At 36.7% G+C, this 19,022-nt stretch overlaps 1 protein-coding gene across 7 annotated transcripts in view; it reads left to right on the forward strand.

Annotated features, from left to right (window-relative positions):
* The window catches only part of DLG1 (discs large MAGUK scaffold protein 1), a 151,248-nt gene that overhangs the window by 83,753 nt on the left and 48,473 nt on the right, over positions 1–19,022 (forward strand). For all 7 annotated transcript variants that reach the window (XM_026058033.1, XM_026058034.1, XM_026058032.1 and 4 more), the window contains 6 exons: positions 53–103; positions 1,410–1,534; positions 4,356–4,525; positions 5,348–5,484; positions 8,400–8,544; positions 17,821–17,947. In XM_026058033.1, the coding sequence (XP_025913818.1) occupies positions 53–103; positions 1,410–1,534; positions 4,356–4,525; positions 5,348–5,484; positions 8,400–8,544; positions 17,821–17,947 (755 nt within the window). The remainder of the gene's footprint in view (positions 1–52; positions 104–1,409; positions 1,535–4,355; positions 4,526–5,347; positions 5,485–8,399; positions 8,545–17,820; positions 17,948–19,022) is intronic.

Consider the following 19,022-nt stretch of genomic DNA (forward strand, 5'->3'; position numbering starts at 1 on the left):
CCTGTGTCAAGGCTAAAATTCTCCATAAGTCTCATTTTTTCTTTCATTTTAGGTCAATGGCACAGATGCAGATTATGAGTATGAAGAAATCACTCTCGAAAGGGTAATATACTAAACATCTTCCTATACTCTATTTTGAAATGGGGCTCATGATATTTAAATATAAAAAATTAATCTCTTTTGATAGCATACTGTTAAAAGGCAATACAATACACTTCTTACTTTTTTTTGTAGATAAATTATTTAACCTAAATTTAAAAAAAAAATCACACACAATGTTGAATGTATATGGAAGGGAAAGATATTTTTGTCCTCACTTCTTAATTGCAATATAATATTCAATTGTTTAATGTTGTGTTGGTAACTGAACTGCAGTTTGTTCAGTCTCTGTGTGCTTTCTTGACAATTTAGACAAATTTAAGTTGCCAAAAATCCTGGAGTTTTTCTGTTGTCTTTTTTAGAGGCGTATAGGTCCTTTAAACATTTAATTAAAAACAAACCTTTTGATAGTTATTGTTGCTGGAGCAGGGGTAGAAGCTTTTATTAATAACCTTGGCCATTAATAGTAAGATGATGGAAGGCTCACCAGCGGAGAGACATACTGCGTTCAGCCTTATTGTCTAGAAATCAAAAGGATAATGCAAATTGTGATTAAATTTCATATTGCAATCTGTAACAGGGCTTTTAATTATACAAATAAGTTTTATTTTGTGTAGAGATTCAGGCCACTAGTTGAGATTAGAAGCGACACTGTCATATGCATTGCTTCGTTAGGTTTACAATGTAAAGGTCTACTACAGTTCTCTTTTCTTGAACGGCACTGTAACCAAAAGAAAGAAATCACGGTTGCACTGGGACGCCAGTACAGTTCTGCTTGTGCTGAGAGGGGAAGAGGCCTCGCAGTTGATCATAGGGGGTGGGCAACCTTTGAGCGGAAGGTCTCAGTCTGACTCTCTGCATCTTTGAGGGCACACTACATATGTGACATAAGTTGCTTGGGTGTTTTTTGGGGGGGGGGAATATTTGGTCACTAGTGAGGAATAAATATTCATGGGAATAATCTCAAACTCTCACTGGAGAGGGAAGTCTTGTCTGGTTTGTCAGGTTCAGTTCAATGAGAAAGTGGCGGTGGTGGCAACTGTAGCTTTTAGAGTGCCACAGTGTGACTCTGACCTCCTGCTTGCTTCTGTGGAAGCAAGTATGTATTTCATATGATTACATTTATGTATTAAATATGGTTATATGTCGTATGCAGTTGTACAATGTCAGATGTCTTTAAATAATGTTTTTATCGGTTAAAGATCATATAAATTTGGTATTGAATCAAGTAGATGCATTAGCTTTATTGGAAAAATCTATTCTTTTCCCTTCATAAAAAGAAAAGTTTTATTTTCTTCCTCTTACCTCAGGGAAATTCAGGACTTGGCTTTAGCATTGCAGGTGGAACAGACAACCCACATATTGGGGATGATTCAAGTATTTTCATTACAAAAATTATAGCTGGGGGTGCAGCTGCACAGGATGGAAGATTACGGTATGACAATTTTTTTGTGTTGTATTGCTTTCTTTTTTTTTTTTCCAAACAGTAAAATAAACCTTTTCAGTTGTTCTCAGTTTATGATATCACATAACACTTTAAGCTTTTATTAATTAAATACTTTGTAAATAGTGAAAATGTTTAAGTGGACTGCGTTTTTTTTTCATCCACGAAAACTGCAGTTAAGTAATCTTAAGTGAACTTGATCTTCTCTGTTTTGTGGTATAAATTGATTTTGCCAAATGTTCTGTAATCTCTAATTTGGTAAACTTTTGATGTTCTGATTTGGATTGTGTACCCTTGTGAAGGAAGTGATTTGGACATTTATCAATATCACTTAAATGATACATTTGATCCTGCTCCCCATACCTCTGGTATTGCAAATGTGTATTTGAATCTTCTAATTCTGATGAAACTACCAGGTCCTAACAGGACCTCAGTAGTAGGTTGTTCAGGAGCCTTCAACATCTTTAAATTACTTTCTTCTGCCAGTTTAGGGTAACCTWACCCTACTACTTTTCCCACATGCACTTTATTGTTAAGCTATATTGAATCCAAGTTCACATTATATTTTAATGTATTTTTTTAGGTAGCTGATAAATGTTTCCTGTCTCACGTTATAAATTGTGCAGAGGTTGTAGAATCCAGTAAAATGATGAGCTGCCAAACAAAAATGAGTGGATGAGCCATTAATAACAGCAAGCAATGCTGGATAGCATCCACCGTGTTTCTATCCTCCCTCTCTTCTCTTGAGCCAGTCCTTCTGCCTCCACTTAAAAGTTCAAGACTTCTTCTAGTTAATGCTTAAGTAAATTAATATTAATGTAATCACTGAATAAGCTTGTCTTTTGCTGTCACAGCACAATTTTAAATACTGCATGAATTGAGATGAGCCTTAGCAAAGGAGATAGAAAGAATGCAGTGGAAAGACATACTTCAGCTCTCTGGTTAGGACTTCTGGCGAGTAGCAGGTAGAGCATCCAAAAGAATTCATTTTGATCCACCTGCAGCACTGCGCTCACTGAGTAGCCTGGTGCCTTGAGTATAGCACCACCTCTGTCCTGTAAGTAACCTGATGTAGGGATCATGGTTGAGATCTCGCTCAGACTGGGTCCTGGCAGCGAGTGGAGGGCAGGGGAACGCTGGCTGGTGAATCCTGTCAAAATTTAAGTGCTACAAAGCTTAGCACTACTGAAAATTAGGCAGTTGTAGATATACACAGCATTGGGAAGCAGCTGATGGTTATATTTAGAAATTAAATTTTGGACTTGCCTATCTAAAATGTCACTGACCCTCATACCAAATAGTCCTTCACTAAATTGTGTCTTATAATACTTCCTGAAAGACTAATGCAGGTAGGAACCAAAGACAGGAAATATATTTACATTTTTTTCTTCGTTTAAGACAACTTTTGTGATTTTTTTGCATTTTTGGAATAGTTATATTTTTGTTGTTGTTTACTTTTTTTGTATAAGGCAACTCAACTCTATCTTTTTATTTTGGTTGTTGATACATGTTTTAGGATTGAGTTTTAATTTAACGTCTTTCCTTGGTATAGTTTATGTGATCCCTGCCCAAATAAAGTAGTCAAACCTGGCATTTAAATGAGGTTTGGTCAGATTGGATCATTTTAGCATGTATTCCAAAATAAAATTCATGTCTCTAAAAATTCATTTATATTGCCAGATCTAGTTTATGATAAATTTCAAAATGGAAAAATTCCCGCTATAGGTGATAATTAGTAAGGGAAAAGCTAAACATGTAGGGTAGGTAACTCTTGGTTATCTATGGGCAGATTATCTAATCAGTAAATTAATTGTGCTTAATAACTGCCCTCTTATGCTTGATATCATCATTCTGTGTCTTAAGTTTTCAAAGATACTGCACATCTTTGAAAGCTATAATTTTTGTTCAAATCAATAGTTTAATTTCTCCATTATCCTCTCTCTTCTTATTTAACTGTGGGATGATACTCCTTTATAACACCTAGTGAGGAAATGCTGGCGTATTAATTAGATGGTAACAAGTGATGTTTGCAACTTTGTTCCAAGAGCACTGTTGAAGGTGTTTAGAAAAATAACTCAGTAATAAAACTTGCTATTAACCAGAGCAGAATAGCCCTGCATCAGTGCCTGAAACAAAATCTGATTTTTCTTTCTCATGTATTTTCAAGAATTTGCATTATGCTTTTTGGTGCAAATGCCTGCTAACTTATGGTTTTTAGTCTTAACGAGCTTATTTCAAGGCTTCATGTTAGCTTGTTGGCCGTTGTCGGAAGGTTTATCTGACAGACGTTAGCGAGGGGCAGGTCAGGCATTCAACTCACTGTAGTCAAAGTTCAGGGTTACTACAGCAACATGTTAAACGGAATAGAAAGCCAACACTTACATAAACAACTTGTGAAAAGCAGGAAAGCAACATAGGAAGTTCATTTGTTCATATCTTGGTTTAAAACCAGTGTCTTCTCAGTGTATACCTCTTAGTTCCTGAATTAAACTTTTATTTCTTACACCTCTAAACAAAAGGCAGCTTGTACAAAGCTCTGGTCAAAGCACTCTTTAAACACATACTATCCTCTTCAATTTTGGACAAAATGGTAAATTTAAATATTTTCTAGTTAGTTTGTTTTATTTTTAGGCACTAACAACTGCACTAATAATCAATTTTAAAGCATTCTTTTGAATCCATATAATTTCAAAGAAAAATCTATGTATCTTACTGTGTTATTGTGTTAGTGTATTTTAGATAAATACTATTAGACTTCTAATGTGTCCAGTGTGCTACAACACAACAGCTGAATGCGAATTGCTGTCTCTAGGGTTAACGATTGTATTCTACGAGTAAATGAGGTGGATGTTCGTGATGTGACCCACAGCAAAGCAGTTGAAGCACTGAAAGAAGCAGGATCAATTGTACGGTTGTATGTCAAAAGAAGAAAACCGGTCTCAGAAAAAATAGTGGAGATAAAACTTGTAAAAGGCCCTAAAGGTATGTAAGAAGTATAAAGCTTCTGTTTCACAAGAAGGATAGAGTTAATTTTAGCATTTATTTGTCAAAATAAAACAGTACCTTGCATATGAAGCTCTATGAAGTGCAGAATAATGCAAGTTAAGACAGTGGCACCTTAAATACTTCTGAAATTTCATGCATGTGTGTCGTAAAATTGTTCTTGTAGAATGCATATTTTTCTTTCAAATAGTAAAAATGAGTACCTAAATTGTGTGCCTGGTAGTACTTAGTAATTTTTAAGTGACTACATTATACATTATAAATGGGAGTAAAATATTTCAGGTGAATTACCTAGAAAAATTTTGGGGAGATCAAATACATTAGGAAAAAGTATTCTTTTGCTTTTATAAGTGGAAATGGTGGAAAATAGTTCTTTGAATATGAATAATGCTGCAGTAGCTATGCTGTGTATTTATTTCACAAGGCATGAAGCGAATCATTTAGTTTTTTATTTTCAGAGCTTCTGTAAATGTTACTGCTTTTCTAGAACATTCTGGAAAATCAAGACGTTCACTTGGGAGGGCATCCAGTGTTCCTTCAGCTACATCCTTTTATATATATATAKAKAGAGAGAGAGATAGTAATATATATATATATAAATATATATATGTAAATATATATACACACACATAGTTTTAAAAATGTGTGTGCGCATGTGTGTGTATATATGTGTGTATATATAAATCAGTTGTGTATCTATATTTATATCTATTTGATACAGGTAGCATTGTTCTTTCTGTAATTATTAAAATCTAATGAATGCTAAAAGGTTTCTTGAGTACTCGCTTCATTTTCGAGCAGGTCTTGGTTTCAGTATTGCTGGTGGTGTGGGAAATCAGCATATACCTGGAGACAACAGCATCTATGTAACCAAAATCATAGAAGGAGGGGCAGCCCATAAAGATGGCAAGCTTCAGATTGGAGACAAACTTTTAGCTGTAAGTAAGAGCCACAGTTTCTTTTATGAGCGTTCACTGTTAGGTCTCGTAAGAACATGATGGACTTTGTAGTTAAGCTGCCTATCAATGGAGTTGGGGGATTGTGTTGTAGTATTATTTCTTAGAAATCAGTAAAATATTGTTCTTCTGGAAAATTGGTGATAAAATTAAATATGTGCTATGGTCCACACAGTCATTTCAGGAAGTCAGAAATATGTACTTCAGCACAATGTTTCCTGCAAAACCTATATTAATCAACTTATTACATTACTGATGCCTGCTATTAGTTTCTGGAGTCTAAATGCCCGAAATGTAAAGCAGCATACGATAGGATTATTTTTCTCTTCTTTAAAAAATAAATAAATAAAATCCCAGAATGGAGAGGAACTCCACGTGCTGGTGTAGCTGGCCAGCCTATAGTGAAACTGCTGCTTGGATTGGAGTTCAATGTTTGTTGTAGTACTATTGAACAGTGGTGGGGGTTTTTTGTTCGGTTGGTTTTTTGATTCTTCAAAATTGAATCTTCTATGCAAGAAGGTAGCATTGCTTTCAGCTTCCTTAAATTCCATCAGAAAATCTAGTCCTCCAAAAAGGAGAGCCAGAGCCAGGAATTTCTGAATTGTGAATCTAGTTCTTCTAAGTCATCAGCCCTCTACCGTGCTACCTCCACCAGGCAGCAACTGATGCCCTAAGCACAGTGAAGGCATTCAGCAAGTACCCGGCAATAGAACATGTTGGTCCGTTGCTCTTAGAACAACGAGAATCTGACTCTAGATGTTTAGCATAGTTTTGCAACTTTTGTCCTCTGCATAAGGTGTGAAGAAATTCAGCACCTATGAAGAGAGATTTGATCTCCTTGCGGATAAGATGCATGGCATTTCAAATCCCCTGCTGCACAGAACTGGTCTTTTGCTTATCTGCATTGGAAGAGCAGAGTTTCATGTCTGATGCCTTTAATTTGCTTCAAATATTTTATAAGATCAGTTTATTATATGCATTAAGCAACAGTTATAATTACGAAAAATACATGTGTTATTGTTGTGTCCCAGTAAGTCATAGCTTTTCATCTGTGGTTGGAAGGCTAGTGGCATAGAACAAGGGACAAACCCAGAGRGAGAGACTGATAATTGAAATAAAGATGGTAGCTACCAGCCATGACAGCCATTAGGAAGGAGGTGGAGGACAAAGGTAATGATGCTAACATGCCTTTATATAAACCAGAGCAGTAGAATGGAAAACTCTTCCAGTAGCATTTTCAGTGGGAATTCTAACTTCACGTGTATGTTGGTGGGCTCTGGATTGACTGTTAGCACTCGGGAATCACATCTTGGTGTTATAATGGATAGTTCTGTGAAACCTGCTCAAGACATGACCAGATCCCAACATGAGGAGTAAAAAAAATCAAATGTTTTGATTATTAAAAAAAAAAAAGGAAGCGTTTTGATTATAGGACTTTCCCACAATGCGCACTCTCTGGAAAACTGGCTCTTAATGTGAAGCTCCTTTCCTCAATTATAATTCATTACTTATATGAGAAAATACCATGCTAATTTGTTCATATCATAAAATATATGAAAGATTTTAAGGAGTTTATATTAGAAATAACAATTTTAAAAACTAAGTAATTGCAATCAAACTTTTTAGACAAACTACTTTGTCCAGTATTTTATCCAAAAAAAATGTGCCTGACCAAATTGAAAGAAGTATCTTTGAGTTGATATCAGATACTGTTTTGCGGGATGCAAGGGCCTTATGCTGTATGTTATTGGATATGGTAAAAACAAACTCCTAATTTATCATAAGTGTAATCATTCCCTCAATTTAGTTAAGTTAGCAAAGGTGACTAAAATGTCATCTATAATGTCTTCTGATTAGCTCAGTTTCACTTTTTCAAAGCTTTAGTTGCTAACGTGGAGATCAGCTCCTGTATTTTGCAGATTATAATTTTCTGTCTGCATTTTTAAGATGTACTACAATTACTGATGCACTCCAGAATGTGATACTTGTTATTAAAGGTTTTCTTTAAATTAAAATGCTAGTATTAGTAGCACTTTCACTAATACCAAAGGTTGAAAAATCTGTTGCCTGTAAAGTTAAACTAGTTGTTGTTACTTAAGATTTAAATCAGATTTTTGTATTTAGCTGTATGTTTTGCAGCTACCCAGTCTCTTTTGGATTGAATCCTCTTCAGTGTTGACCTSTACTTCAGACCTCTTGCAAGAGTGTGTTGTCCCATTTATATATCTAAAACTTAATTATGTCATGACCACATACAGGATTTATTCAAATGAGAAGAATCTTCATCTGTTTGCTGCTTGAAATAACATACTTTACATGTCAGTGCTGTTGTCATGACCGGGCCTATTGGTGTAATAATAAACATGGATCAAAAAATTTGCTTTTGTCCCTGTGAATTGACAGCCTATTTAAAAGGGAGAGTGTAGATTTAGGTAAATGGTTGAGGCAGCATAAGATGACAGTATTGGTCACTGTGATTAGCAGCAGTATCAGCATGCCTTTGATTTGGATTGGTCAAAAGGGGAGTGAGGTGGGTTTTTTTGTTTTATTCTTTAATTTTGAAGACTGATTATGAGAAAGGATTATAAAAAAGAGGGAAAATTGAGACAGCTTTGTGCAAGTTCGTGGCATTTTCTGAGTGTGATATTTGTCCCTTTGGTTTTCCAAAGTCACGTTTGCCTTCCTTGCTATGTTACAGTCAATGCGGTTTATTGTAACCTTTTGAGGAAAGACTTGTCTTTTTTGTTTGTCACAGCGTTAAAGCATCTTTGATAAAACTGCACCAATTCTGTCTGTGGCACATGAGTCATAACGCTGCCTCTTAATGGTAGAACGCGCCAGTGAACATCCTGTGAAAGCCAACACTTGTACATTGAGAATTTGTTTTTTATCTTTAGGTGAACAGTGTTTGCTTAGAAGAAGTTACTCATGAAGAAGCAGTGACTGCCTTAAAAAACACATCTGACTTTGTCTATCTGAAAGTTGCAAAGCCCACCAGCATGTTCATGAATGATAGTTATGCCCCACCAGACATCACAAACTGTAAGTTCAGCTTGTCCGAGTTAGCTCTTCTACATATTTATTTCTCTGTAAAGCTTTAACATATGCTATCTTAGTATTTTAACTTTCAAGATTTTTAAAATTATAGCCAGCTGATGTGAAAATCTGATATTAGTGTGAGAAAGTTGATTAATTAGAAAAATTATAATCCTAAACTAGAATAACATCCTAGAGCTGGTGCACTGAAAAGCCAGGAACAGTGGAACTGTCATTCGCTTTGTGACTGATGTGGCCTAGTCCGATTGACTTGATATTTCTGACCAGTTGCTGATGAGTATGAGAACAAATGCCGAATTCTCGTGACTGTTGTGAAGAGTAACAAATACAGCACTGTGTAGATAGATCCTCTGTGTCCTGTGAACTGAGGAAAGGGCAGAATGCTGTTTCCAGTAGAAGTTAGTGATGTTCTGACTTACTTTTTTYTTTTTTTCTGCTTTTTCATGAGATGCACATATATTTGAATGAGCTATACTGAGTGGAGGGGAGACTCTTGTCCTGTAATGTCTTTCTGGAAGTTTATTGCTAAATTCCTTATTAACTTATTTGAAATTTTATTTCAGTTTTGACATAATTGTTGGAAATTCAGATGGAAAAACAGTGAATATTGAAAATTGTTACAAGAACATCTTGGTGATGTAAGGCTAGAACTTACAGTAGTATGTTTTCTGAAGTTAAACATTCAAACACAATGTTCAGAGTTGAGATAATTTAAAGAAAAATTTAAACTTTATATGCTCCTTCTCCCCTTTTTCTTCAAGAGGATTATTACCATTTTGTATTTGGAGAAAGAAATGAGAAAGAGAGCTGTATCTTTCCAAGACCCAACTGAGTAAAGCCCCGAGCAGGCTGGTCTTTCTGAGTGAGCATGTACTGTATGCTGGGACTAAGAGTTCAGATCTGTGCTCTGACAAGCAGTGATGGGGCTAAGGGCTCTGATGGCTTAGCTTGGGAAGCTGCTAAAGTTTTTGGTGCTGTTTGTCAGATCTCAACTGTCACATCCTGAAATGCAGTCTTAAATGATTACTGACTAGTTAAAACAGTGTCCTGTGAACTTTCAGCTTAGGTGTTGAAAGGATTTTTCTCATAAGTCTTCTAAATGGAAGCAGAAGCAACTGTGGCAGCAACTGCAGAAGCAACTCATCTCAACCAAAGACATTGCTGTTTGCTGATACAAATTCTAGTGCTACAATTAAATGCTTAACACATCAAAAAGATTCACTCTTAAAATGCCAATAATAAATTATATTGAATATATTTGGATACATTTTACTGCTTCATTGGAAAATAAGCTTCCTTTTTCTCATTATCCTAACAGACATCTTTTGTTTTATCCATTTTTAATTCATTCACGCTGGCACATTTTTTGTCTATAACCAGTGATTCAAAAGTAGGCTTGAGGAAACCTTTTCCTTACTGAGGGATAGAAAGAATTTTCAAATACCTACTTGTGCACTGTTTATTTAATCTGATCGTCATGTTATCCAATAATAAAATGAAAAATAGTTGGAGCTTTCTTAATGACCAATTTTACTCATCTCTTCACTTAAATTGGTTCTGGGGGAGAGAGCAATACAATATAAACGTGTTTTCTTTTCATGATTTATTTTAGGGTTTTTTTCCCCCTGGTTTTAGATGAGAATAAATAATGTCAGACATGTTGCACTGATCTATTTAAATACTACTCCATCAGAGAAGAGGAGCATTTTTGAACTTAAAAAGCACTGATGTAATTTACAACAGTATGAAAAGGGCAACAACAAAAATAGAACAAGACAAAGGACTGAAGTATCTTCGAAGCCCATCATCTCTTGGAGATAACTGCACTATCTTATATCTATTCATAAACATATTTAATTGCAGTTTGGAAGTAATTAGGTTTTATGCCCTCACTCTCTTGTTAGAAGAATATTCTCAAATGCTCCACTCTTTGACGTAAATCTTAATTTCCAGCCTGTATTTGTTTCATCCCCAGTTCTATACTTATTTGATGTTGGACCACTCATATATGCTTACAGAGCAACCATTTTCCCTTATGGTATCTAGTTCGTCCCATGAATCCACCTTCTTGTTACTTCCTTGGAAGACAGGTTTCTCTTTCTCTTTTCATTGCAACTGAACTTTTTCATGCATTTCACCTTGGATTCAGATTTTTCTGGGACAGAAGTAACCTGATCACTGGTGTGATTACGTTACCGTGGATAATGATGTGACAAATAAAAGTATCTTGTAATTTATTACTACTGTATGTTGACTTGGTTGTTGGAATATTTACTTTCTTTGTATTCACTTTAGTGTGGACAAGGGGGAAGCCTCAGAGGAGTTTGGGGAGAGGAAGGTAGGGAAGGAATTGGCTACCTGGTAATTTGCCTATGCCTGGTAACCCAGTGCCAGCCCTGAAATTTGTAAAAGTCGTACTTGTCGATTCTACCTAAATAGCCCTGATCTGTTAAATATCAACTTGTTAAAAGGCTAAGAATGGACAAGAGCAAAGCGCTGCAGTCTTTTGGAAGACTTGTTATCTCTTTTGGGAGGAGATAGCCATTCAATATGAGTGAGAAAGGAGAAAGAAACCTGTAAGGGGATTTGTCAAAGGTACCCCTTAACTAGGCTGCCATAAAGAAATGGTCAGATACAAATGTAGATTCTTGTTTTAAGTTTTTATGTGCTTTCTTACTGTTAGTTAAATGATTATTTTTTTATTTTTTTTTTTAAGACTGTCTGGCTATAGATTGCAAAAGTCAGGAATCGAGACATCAAACTCAGCTCAGCTGATTCTCATCAGAACAGTAGTTCAGGCACTGATAAAAGACTGAGACAATTTTGATATTCCTGGAAAGAGAGAGGCACAATTCAATTCCCATGGCCATTAATTCAGGGAACCTAGGATACTTTTAGTTCACTGTTACAAGAAATAATATACATTTCCTAAAAGCTTGAAATTGTCTTGACCTGGGCATGATTTTAAAACCATTAAATAAGTGGAAGTAGGTGCCTACTAAGTTTATATATATATGTATTTGAATATATATTCAAACTATATGTATAAATAAGTACTGTTAAATACTTACTTCACTATTATACATCAGGGCATGCTGTAGGCCCTCTTCTATGCAGAGAGTGAATTTCTCTGAACTGGTAGATCATTTGGCCATTCGCTTCATTAAATTTAGTTGCATCATGACAGAGCCGAAAGACGACTGTGGTATCTTCAAGAATATCTTCTTAGTATGTCCATGGGCTCTTTGGTAAATTTCTGTCAAGGAAAGGATAATTTACTGCCTTGAGGTCAYGTTCTGTCAGCTTGCCTGGAGTGCTTAATATCCCAGTATCCCAGTTAGTCTCACATCTGTTTCTGGAGATAGATGACCCAGAAATATATGTAGACCCTCTTTGGTCCCATTACTGTCCTCCCTCCCAAGTTTCTCTCCATTTGGTTGCTCTTCCCCTAAGTCAGACTTGAGACCGTGGCATTCTGTGCAGCCTACTATCCTGTCCTTGGAAGAGGGGTTTTTGTTCACTGAGAAATGAAAAGACAAACTCCTAAGTGTCATGCTGCTCAAGCTCCAGCAGCTTCTACTCGGGACCTTTATCACAAACTGTTTAGGTACTTTCAGAAGATCATACAGGAGAGATTTCTTGGCTTCCAGAAGTCTTTCTGCCTTCTGTCCTTTAGTGATCTTTGGCAAGGTGCATGGACTAAAGCGTTCTCTATASCTCTGAGTGGTTTTTCTGGTTACGGTTCACTCAGCATGAGTTTTAGCCTTCAGATCTATCTACTTTATTTACTTACCTGCAGCTGTTCTGAAATGTGTATTTCCAACCTTTCTTCATGTTTTTGTCCTTCAGAATCCTGTCTTATCCAGGTTCTTAAGAATTCAGCCCCTCTCCTAAAGGGGTAGTACCTACTATTCCTTTTGCTACTCTATCTCTTAAACATGTACAGAGGCTGCTTACAGACATGCCCATTACAAATACTGCTGAGATGGAAAACCCTGTATATTACTGCAGTATGCGCCTAGACTGCTTACTGCCCACACTGCCCCTTTAAAAAAAAAAAAAAAAAATCACTTTATCAGAAACATCTAACAAGCAGAGTGTACAGTACCTACCAGGCTGGAGTCTGTACTGTCTGCTCAGCAGAACGTGCTGCAGATTGCACGTGATTGTAACTTGTGTGAACATGATAGTTCGTTCAAGATTCCACAAAACATCAAATTCAGGGTTTTGTTGTCTTTAACACTTTCTCCCAGAACTGGTCTAAGTAGGGCTGCCTCACTTTCTTTGTTTATGGGTGAGCCCTATATTTAAAAGGGAGTGTTAAGAGTGTTGAAGACAGAACCTCTTGAGCACCAGGTCCACAAATTCCAGTAGCTAGGTTTTCTGTAAATTCATTTTTCTTTTACAACTCCTATAGTAAAAGCACCAGCCCTACAAGAGTACAGTTTTGTCAGACATTCTGATGGCGCAAAAGATGACCCCATGTAAGCTAGCATCCACGTAGGTACTCAAATCATTTGAAATGTGACATTTCTTTAGTGAGGTTAGTGGCCTCAAATCCAGGGACATCTGATCAAGAAGTTCCTGAGATTCTGATTTATGGCAGTGTTTATCAAGAAGCTTACAGATCCTGGCAGTGTATTTCATTGTGTGTACCTGGGGCTGCAAATTGACCTCAGTCATTTGGTATTTATCACAGCTAATGAAAAGCTTCTGGCTGCCTTTGGGGAAACTAATGTTGAAGACATTATTAAAGCAGAGTTGGAGCTGTCTGATGTCTGAGCATTCAGCAGATACAATCCCAATTGCAGTGCATGTGAAAAACGTGGCTCATGGTTATGTGCCATAGCTCTAAAGACTGTACTACGCTCTAGACTGTACTACGTGTGGGTGATGAAAGCTTGACTTAGCTCTTGACGGGCTGGAATAGTTGATTGCTAGGCCTGTTTCTAATAGTCATTTCAGTAGGATTTCTTTTAACCCCTGAAGTGTGGATTGCTAGCTTACACAGTTGCTTTACAAGAATCTCCATTTTCTGACTCAGGTAGAACACCGTTAATGAAAGGTTGTTATTTCTGGGCACGTTGCCATTTGAATACTGTTCTCCTCTGTGGCATCCAGTCTCTGATAGACTGAAAAATGAGATCTTCCAGTATGGGAAACATGGAAATTCCACAAAAGCTATGTTTCTTGTCTGTGGAAGAAGAGGAGCACTCTAAGTGAATGGTCCTGTGGATTGATGTCATCCAGCTGTCTAGAGACATCAAGAGCTAAACTTTGTGTGGTTGATAATCATAACTATTAGTCTTCTGTAGTAAGTCATCAGTAGGGAACATAAATTACTTCAGTAATCTTTCTATAAATGTTGGTCATTAAAAGTCAGTCCAGGAATAAATGTCAAGTAACTTATTGGTCTAAATGCTTTTAAAGTTATTCAGTTGAACTATTACTAAGAAGATCCAGAACTTGCTATTTAAAAAAAGACACCTAACTTTAACTGCACAATACATATCGTAGAATATCAGACTCAGAAAAACATCTACACCTTTTTGAGGGATGAAGAGGACTTTTTTCATATATAGACCTGCCTTGAAGGCAGTGTTAATGATACGTTTTGACTACTAATCCATGTTGAATTATTACATCATTTGTCCTCTGTCTGTGTGTGCTTTGGTATGGTATTTCCACAGTGCATTAAGAAGTAGAATGCTGCAGGGGAGGTAATAATCAGTTTTCTGACTGGAGACATAAATTCCTTTTTGCTTAAATGACAAATATGGGAAGAGAAGAGCGTGGAATAACAGTAAATTGCAATAAAATTCTTATTTTATTTCCCACTTTAGAGATTGTACTCAAGATTGGTGTCTTCAGTTTGCAGATAATAGGGAAGTCTTCATCTTTCTGTATAGGACTGTGTTATGTCAAGGAGGGGTGGATTTGGAAATGGAAGTTCTCCTTAAGAGTCTGACTTTTCCCATGTACCATTTCAGATGTGATTTAAATTAGCAAGTTAATCTTATGCTTGTAATTTTCTGCTCATCCAAAATGGTTTCTTGCATATTAGCTTCCATAGTGCTAAAGAATACTAACTTTGGAAAATGACCCGACTTTGCAAAGCGCTTAGCACATGAAGAACTTTATTAAAGGRTGTAGCCAATGCTGATGTGGAACAGTTGACAGGTCTGAAATAATAATTCGTTATATTGCTTGATAGCTAAATTTAGTTACATGGTGAAAAGGTACAAAATTTAAATATAAGAGTATGTGATAATATTAGATGGTGCATATGTTTCTGATCATAGTACGGTTAAAAGCTTCAGGTATTTTAAAAGAAGCATTGTAATTCAATGAACATAAAACTTGTTATAAAAATCCAATTACTTCCTATAAAATATGAATCATAATAGCTGTCACTAGCTTGTTAAAAGCAACTATAAATTCATTTTCTGAAATGGGAAGATTTAGTACATGAACAGTATGTACAGAGCTGCTATACTGTGCTGCATTTCCTTTTTTTAATCTGAACCCCTTTTCCACTAATAAGAGTTCATAAAGTTTGCATTACATTTTTTGTGCTTTAGTTGTATAATTTTCCCATAAACTACTTTGTTTTAACAAAAAGTTTACAGTGGTATGGAAATTATCACTTCGGTATTTAAAAACATACATTTTTTTTTCCATTATAAATCTTTTCAACGCACATCTATATTGCTGTACTCTTTAGTAATCAGTAAGAATATCAATGCTACACAAATTCCACTGTGGCTGAAAAAGAACAACTTCTGAAACTGACTGTGAACTTTCAAAACCCGTTACCTGTGCACAGAAGCTGCGTCTTGTCCCAGAAACAGACAAAAGAATTAAGGAGTAGAATCTGCAGTCTTCAAATCCTTGCAGAGAGCATAAGGATGAAGAGGGAATTGTACATGCATTACAACTGTTGCTAGAAGCAACAAATGTCTCTATGAATGTGAGGTCAGCATGAATCCTGCATCTTGAAGAACTCCTAATTATTGTCAAATTCTCCACACTGAATGCTTTTTTGACTTTGATCAGTTGGTTTTAGCAAAAACCCTATTCTTTCTTTGTAGTATTGAACACATTTCTCACTTAAATACTCTCGAAGAAGTTGTATATGACCCACATGTTCCGGCAGTGGTTTAAAAAAAAAATTACAGGTCCTTTCTGTAGTGCAATCTGAATCATGTCTATTCAGTTAGAAAGTTTTGGTTTTAGTGCAGATCTTAGTCAGGTACTACCTCATATGTAGCAAGGGAATAAGAGTGAAAAGAGTCTGGCAACTTAGCAATTTTGAATCTATGAAGTGCCCCCAATCCTATGTTTATACATGTGTCCTCGGGTCATTTTTCAGTTGTGGGCATTTTTTAGTGAGGTGAAGAGGACCAGGTTAGGGTTTCCCTTTACTTCTGCAGTAACACCTGAGCCCGTTCTCTAGTCTTTCTGATAGCGTGCCTGATAAAGCAAAAGCACCCTTAAATTACAGGGATTGTTGTAAAGACAGAGAATAGTGGTCAGATTCTTCTAGCTCTCCTTCAAGCTCAACTGGTAACCTTAATGGTGAGTCACACATGAAAAATGTGAAATTGAAGGAAAATATCAGAATTTTCTTAATTCAGAAAGCAGTTGGGGGCTGACCTTGGTGCTTAATGAGATGTAGCTTTTTGTTCCCTGCAGTACTTGCCCTTGTATTCTCTATTGCCGGCTAGCAGCCTGGGTGCTCGCAGTTTGTTCTGCCGTGCTGAGGAGTCAGTATTGAAGTTGGGTTTGTGTGGGACTTTTTTTTTTTTTTTTTTAACAACTTATATGTCTTAGAATGCTTTTAGTGTTTCCTTGAAAAATACAGAAAATTGTCCTCCAAAAGTTGTAGTTACATAATYTAAATTACGTTGTCAAGCACTAGAATAAGAAGAAATTCTCAGATTTACCCCTTCCTGTGAAGAAGAATTCTTGATTCTTTGCATTGCAGAATTGCATTCTGCATGAAGGTTTGTGTTGCAGAAGACCCATACTGAATTACTTTTAGATGAAACTAAACTGGAAATGCAGCCCAGGAGCACGACAGTCCCTAGTGGGCATTCAGTTCAGGGAACCAGAGTAGAGCTAATCCAAAATAACCCCTTCCTCCTCCCTGCCCAGTAGTGTGTATATTGGGTTGTCAAGACCAACTGTTTAATCCCACAGACTGGCTCTTATTGTGCTTCACTGTTCTAGTTATAATCTAATGTTCTGTTCTGTTTTAGTCTAATGCAGTCTTAGCCTAAAGCACCTACACCATTTTTYGGTTGTCCAATACGCTTTGTAATAGGAGACAGTGGATATGACTAGGTCTGAATAGATGCAAAAACTGGATGCGTCCAACACCAAAATATAATGCACCCTCTTAACTGCTTGCAGGGTTGTCTTTCCTGGAATTGTAGTACGCTTTCCGTCAGCTGAAGTCTTTAAGTTGCTAAACTTTTCTACCAGATCTGTTGTGGTTCAGCTCAAAGAACTTCATGCACGAATCAATAAACCTGTGAATAAGGCAACTGARCCTCCAAGTACAGTTTGCACTGGTTTTATTCCTTCCTCCTAGTAAACTGATGCTTCTTACCTGGAAGCATAGTAGATGGAATAATCTCTCCTTCGTTTCTTGACATGTGTTGTTGGCTGAACATAACCCCCAGCCCCGATACTCCAGCCTAAGGAAGGATTGCTTTGCTCAGTGTCTGGGAATCCCTCCCTCTTCAGGCCTCAGTCAAAATGGCCTGGCGCGTTCTAGAAATGCCAGGGTGCTCTGCACCAAAACAGTGCAGAGAAAGAGGTAGGCATCTTGTCAGTTTGGAAGAAGTGGAACTTTTAAAATGTCACTTTTTTTTTTTTAACTGTTGCTGTAACATAGTGCTTTTAAGAAAATGAAATTCTTAATTAAATTCAGTTAAGTTAAAGATAATTTAAAAACAGATGAACTCTCCAGTCAGTGTCCTCATGCAAATGTTAAGTGTCTCTTATTTCAAAAAGAGAAGTTCTGTACAAGACATAGTCAAATTTCAAAATTTGCTTGCTGATTCAAAGTGTGAGGGGACTGGGGAATGTGTAATGTGATACGGTATCTTTAAAGTGTGATATTTTTAATGTAGCGTTTAAATTTTTACATTCCTTCTGTAGAGGAGATGATGCCATTTGATACTATTTTACAGTTCCTCGAGATCTTTTTCATTAATTGTCTTGCTGCTTATTTCCCCCCCCCCCCCTTTGAAGCCTATTCTCAGCCAGTAGACAACCATATCACTCCACCTGCTTACCTGGGCCAGTCGCTGCCTCCGGCATCGCCAGGACGGTATTCACCAGTTCCCAAGGGGGTGCTTGGAGATGATGAGATTACCAGGTAATGAACCAACGGAACTGCCTGTCGCGTTAGTTAACCAGGAAAGCTCACCATATGTGTTTGTGGGCAAAACGCTAAAGAAGAAATAAATGTAAATCTAACACTTACAATAATGGATACAAGGAGAAAGRCTTTTCTAATACATGATATATGAGTCCAAGGATAGGATTAAAATCAGAACGCCCTGCCAAAGTGCTTCATGAGTTGACTAAGATGGTTTCTGGGATTTCAGATACTGTGGTGACGATTGCGGGATCGTTTCGGATAGCCCCTAGCTGAGTTCAGGAGGGCAGTTTGTGGTTCAGACCAGAAGTGAGGCATTTGCATTTTGAATTTATCATGGATCAATGATTACTGCTTATTTTAAAGCAAGAGATCTTTTTTGTTACAGAAAAGGGCTTGTTTTGATGGATTAGTAAATCCAGAAAGGCTAGAAAGCTCTTAAATCCTTTTCTATCACCAGGCTATTCCTTCACTGATTCAATAGGAGATTGTGTTAATCTTTTGTTCGCCATCACTGATAAAGTGAAGCTTTTCTAATTTTATTACCCTCCTGTTCTCTAAGTATAGAGATATTAAGCTGCATTTGCAGAATGTTATTACTGAATCCTGTGTCACACTGTTACCTGATACGGATARCGTTCACTTTCTGAGACAGGGTCTGCCCAGGCTTGGAACATACATGGCATAATAAGTTAGAGATTTATTTTTAGTGTATCGGAAGATGAGAAAGCCTTGGATATGCGTCTTTCATAGTTATTTTACACTTGCGGTTAGGTGGGCATGTTAGCCAAGGTGACTCTGTCCTGCTGACAGCATTACTGAGCTTATGAGTTTATTTCTTTCTTCTAAAATTACTGTAAAGAAAGGCTTTTAGGTTTCTTCTGAAATCTAAGGCTACCTAACGAAGGCTTCAGGTGTTTTTTCCTGAAATTACCTTCCTTCCTTCATTGCCCTCCTTTCCAAAAAAGAAGTTTAGATATTTTGAATAATCTTTTTGAAACACCATATATTTGTTTTCTGAGAAATTTTTTAATGTGCTAATATAAGCCAGAGCAATATACCTATGTTTTCA

Source organism: Apteryx rowi, unplaced genomic scaffold (genome assembly GCF_003343035.1).
Source record: "Apteryx rowi isolate R43461 unplaced genomic scaffold, aptRow1 scaffold_142, whole genome shotgun sequence".
NCBI lineage: Eukaryota > Metazoa > Chordata > Aves > Apterygiformes > Apterygidae > Apteryx > Apteryx rowi.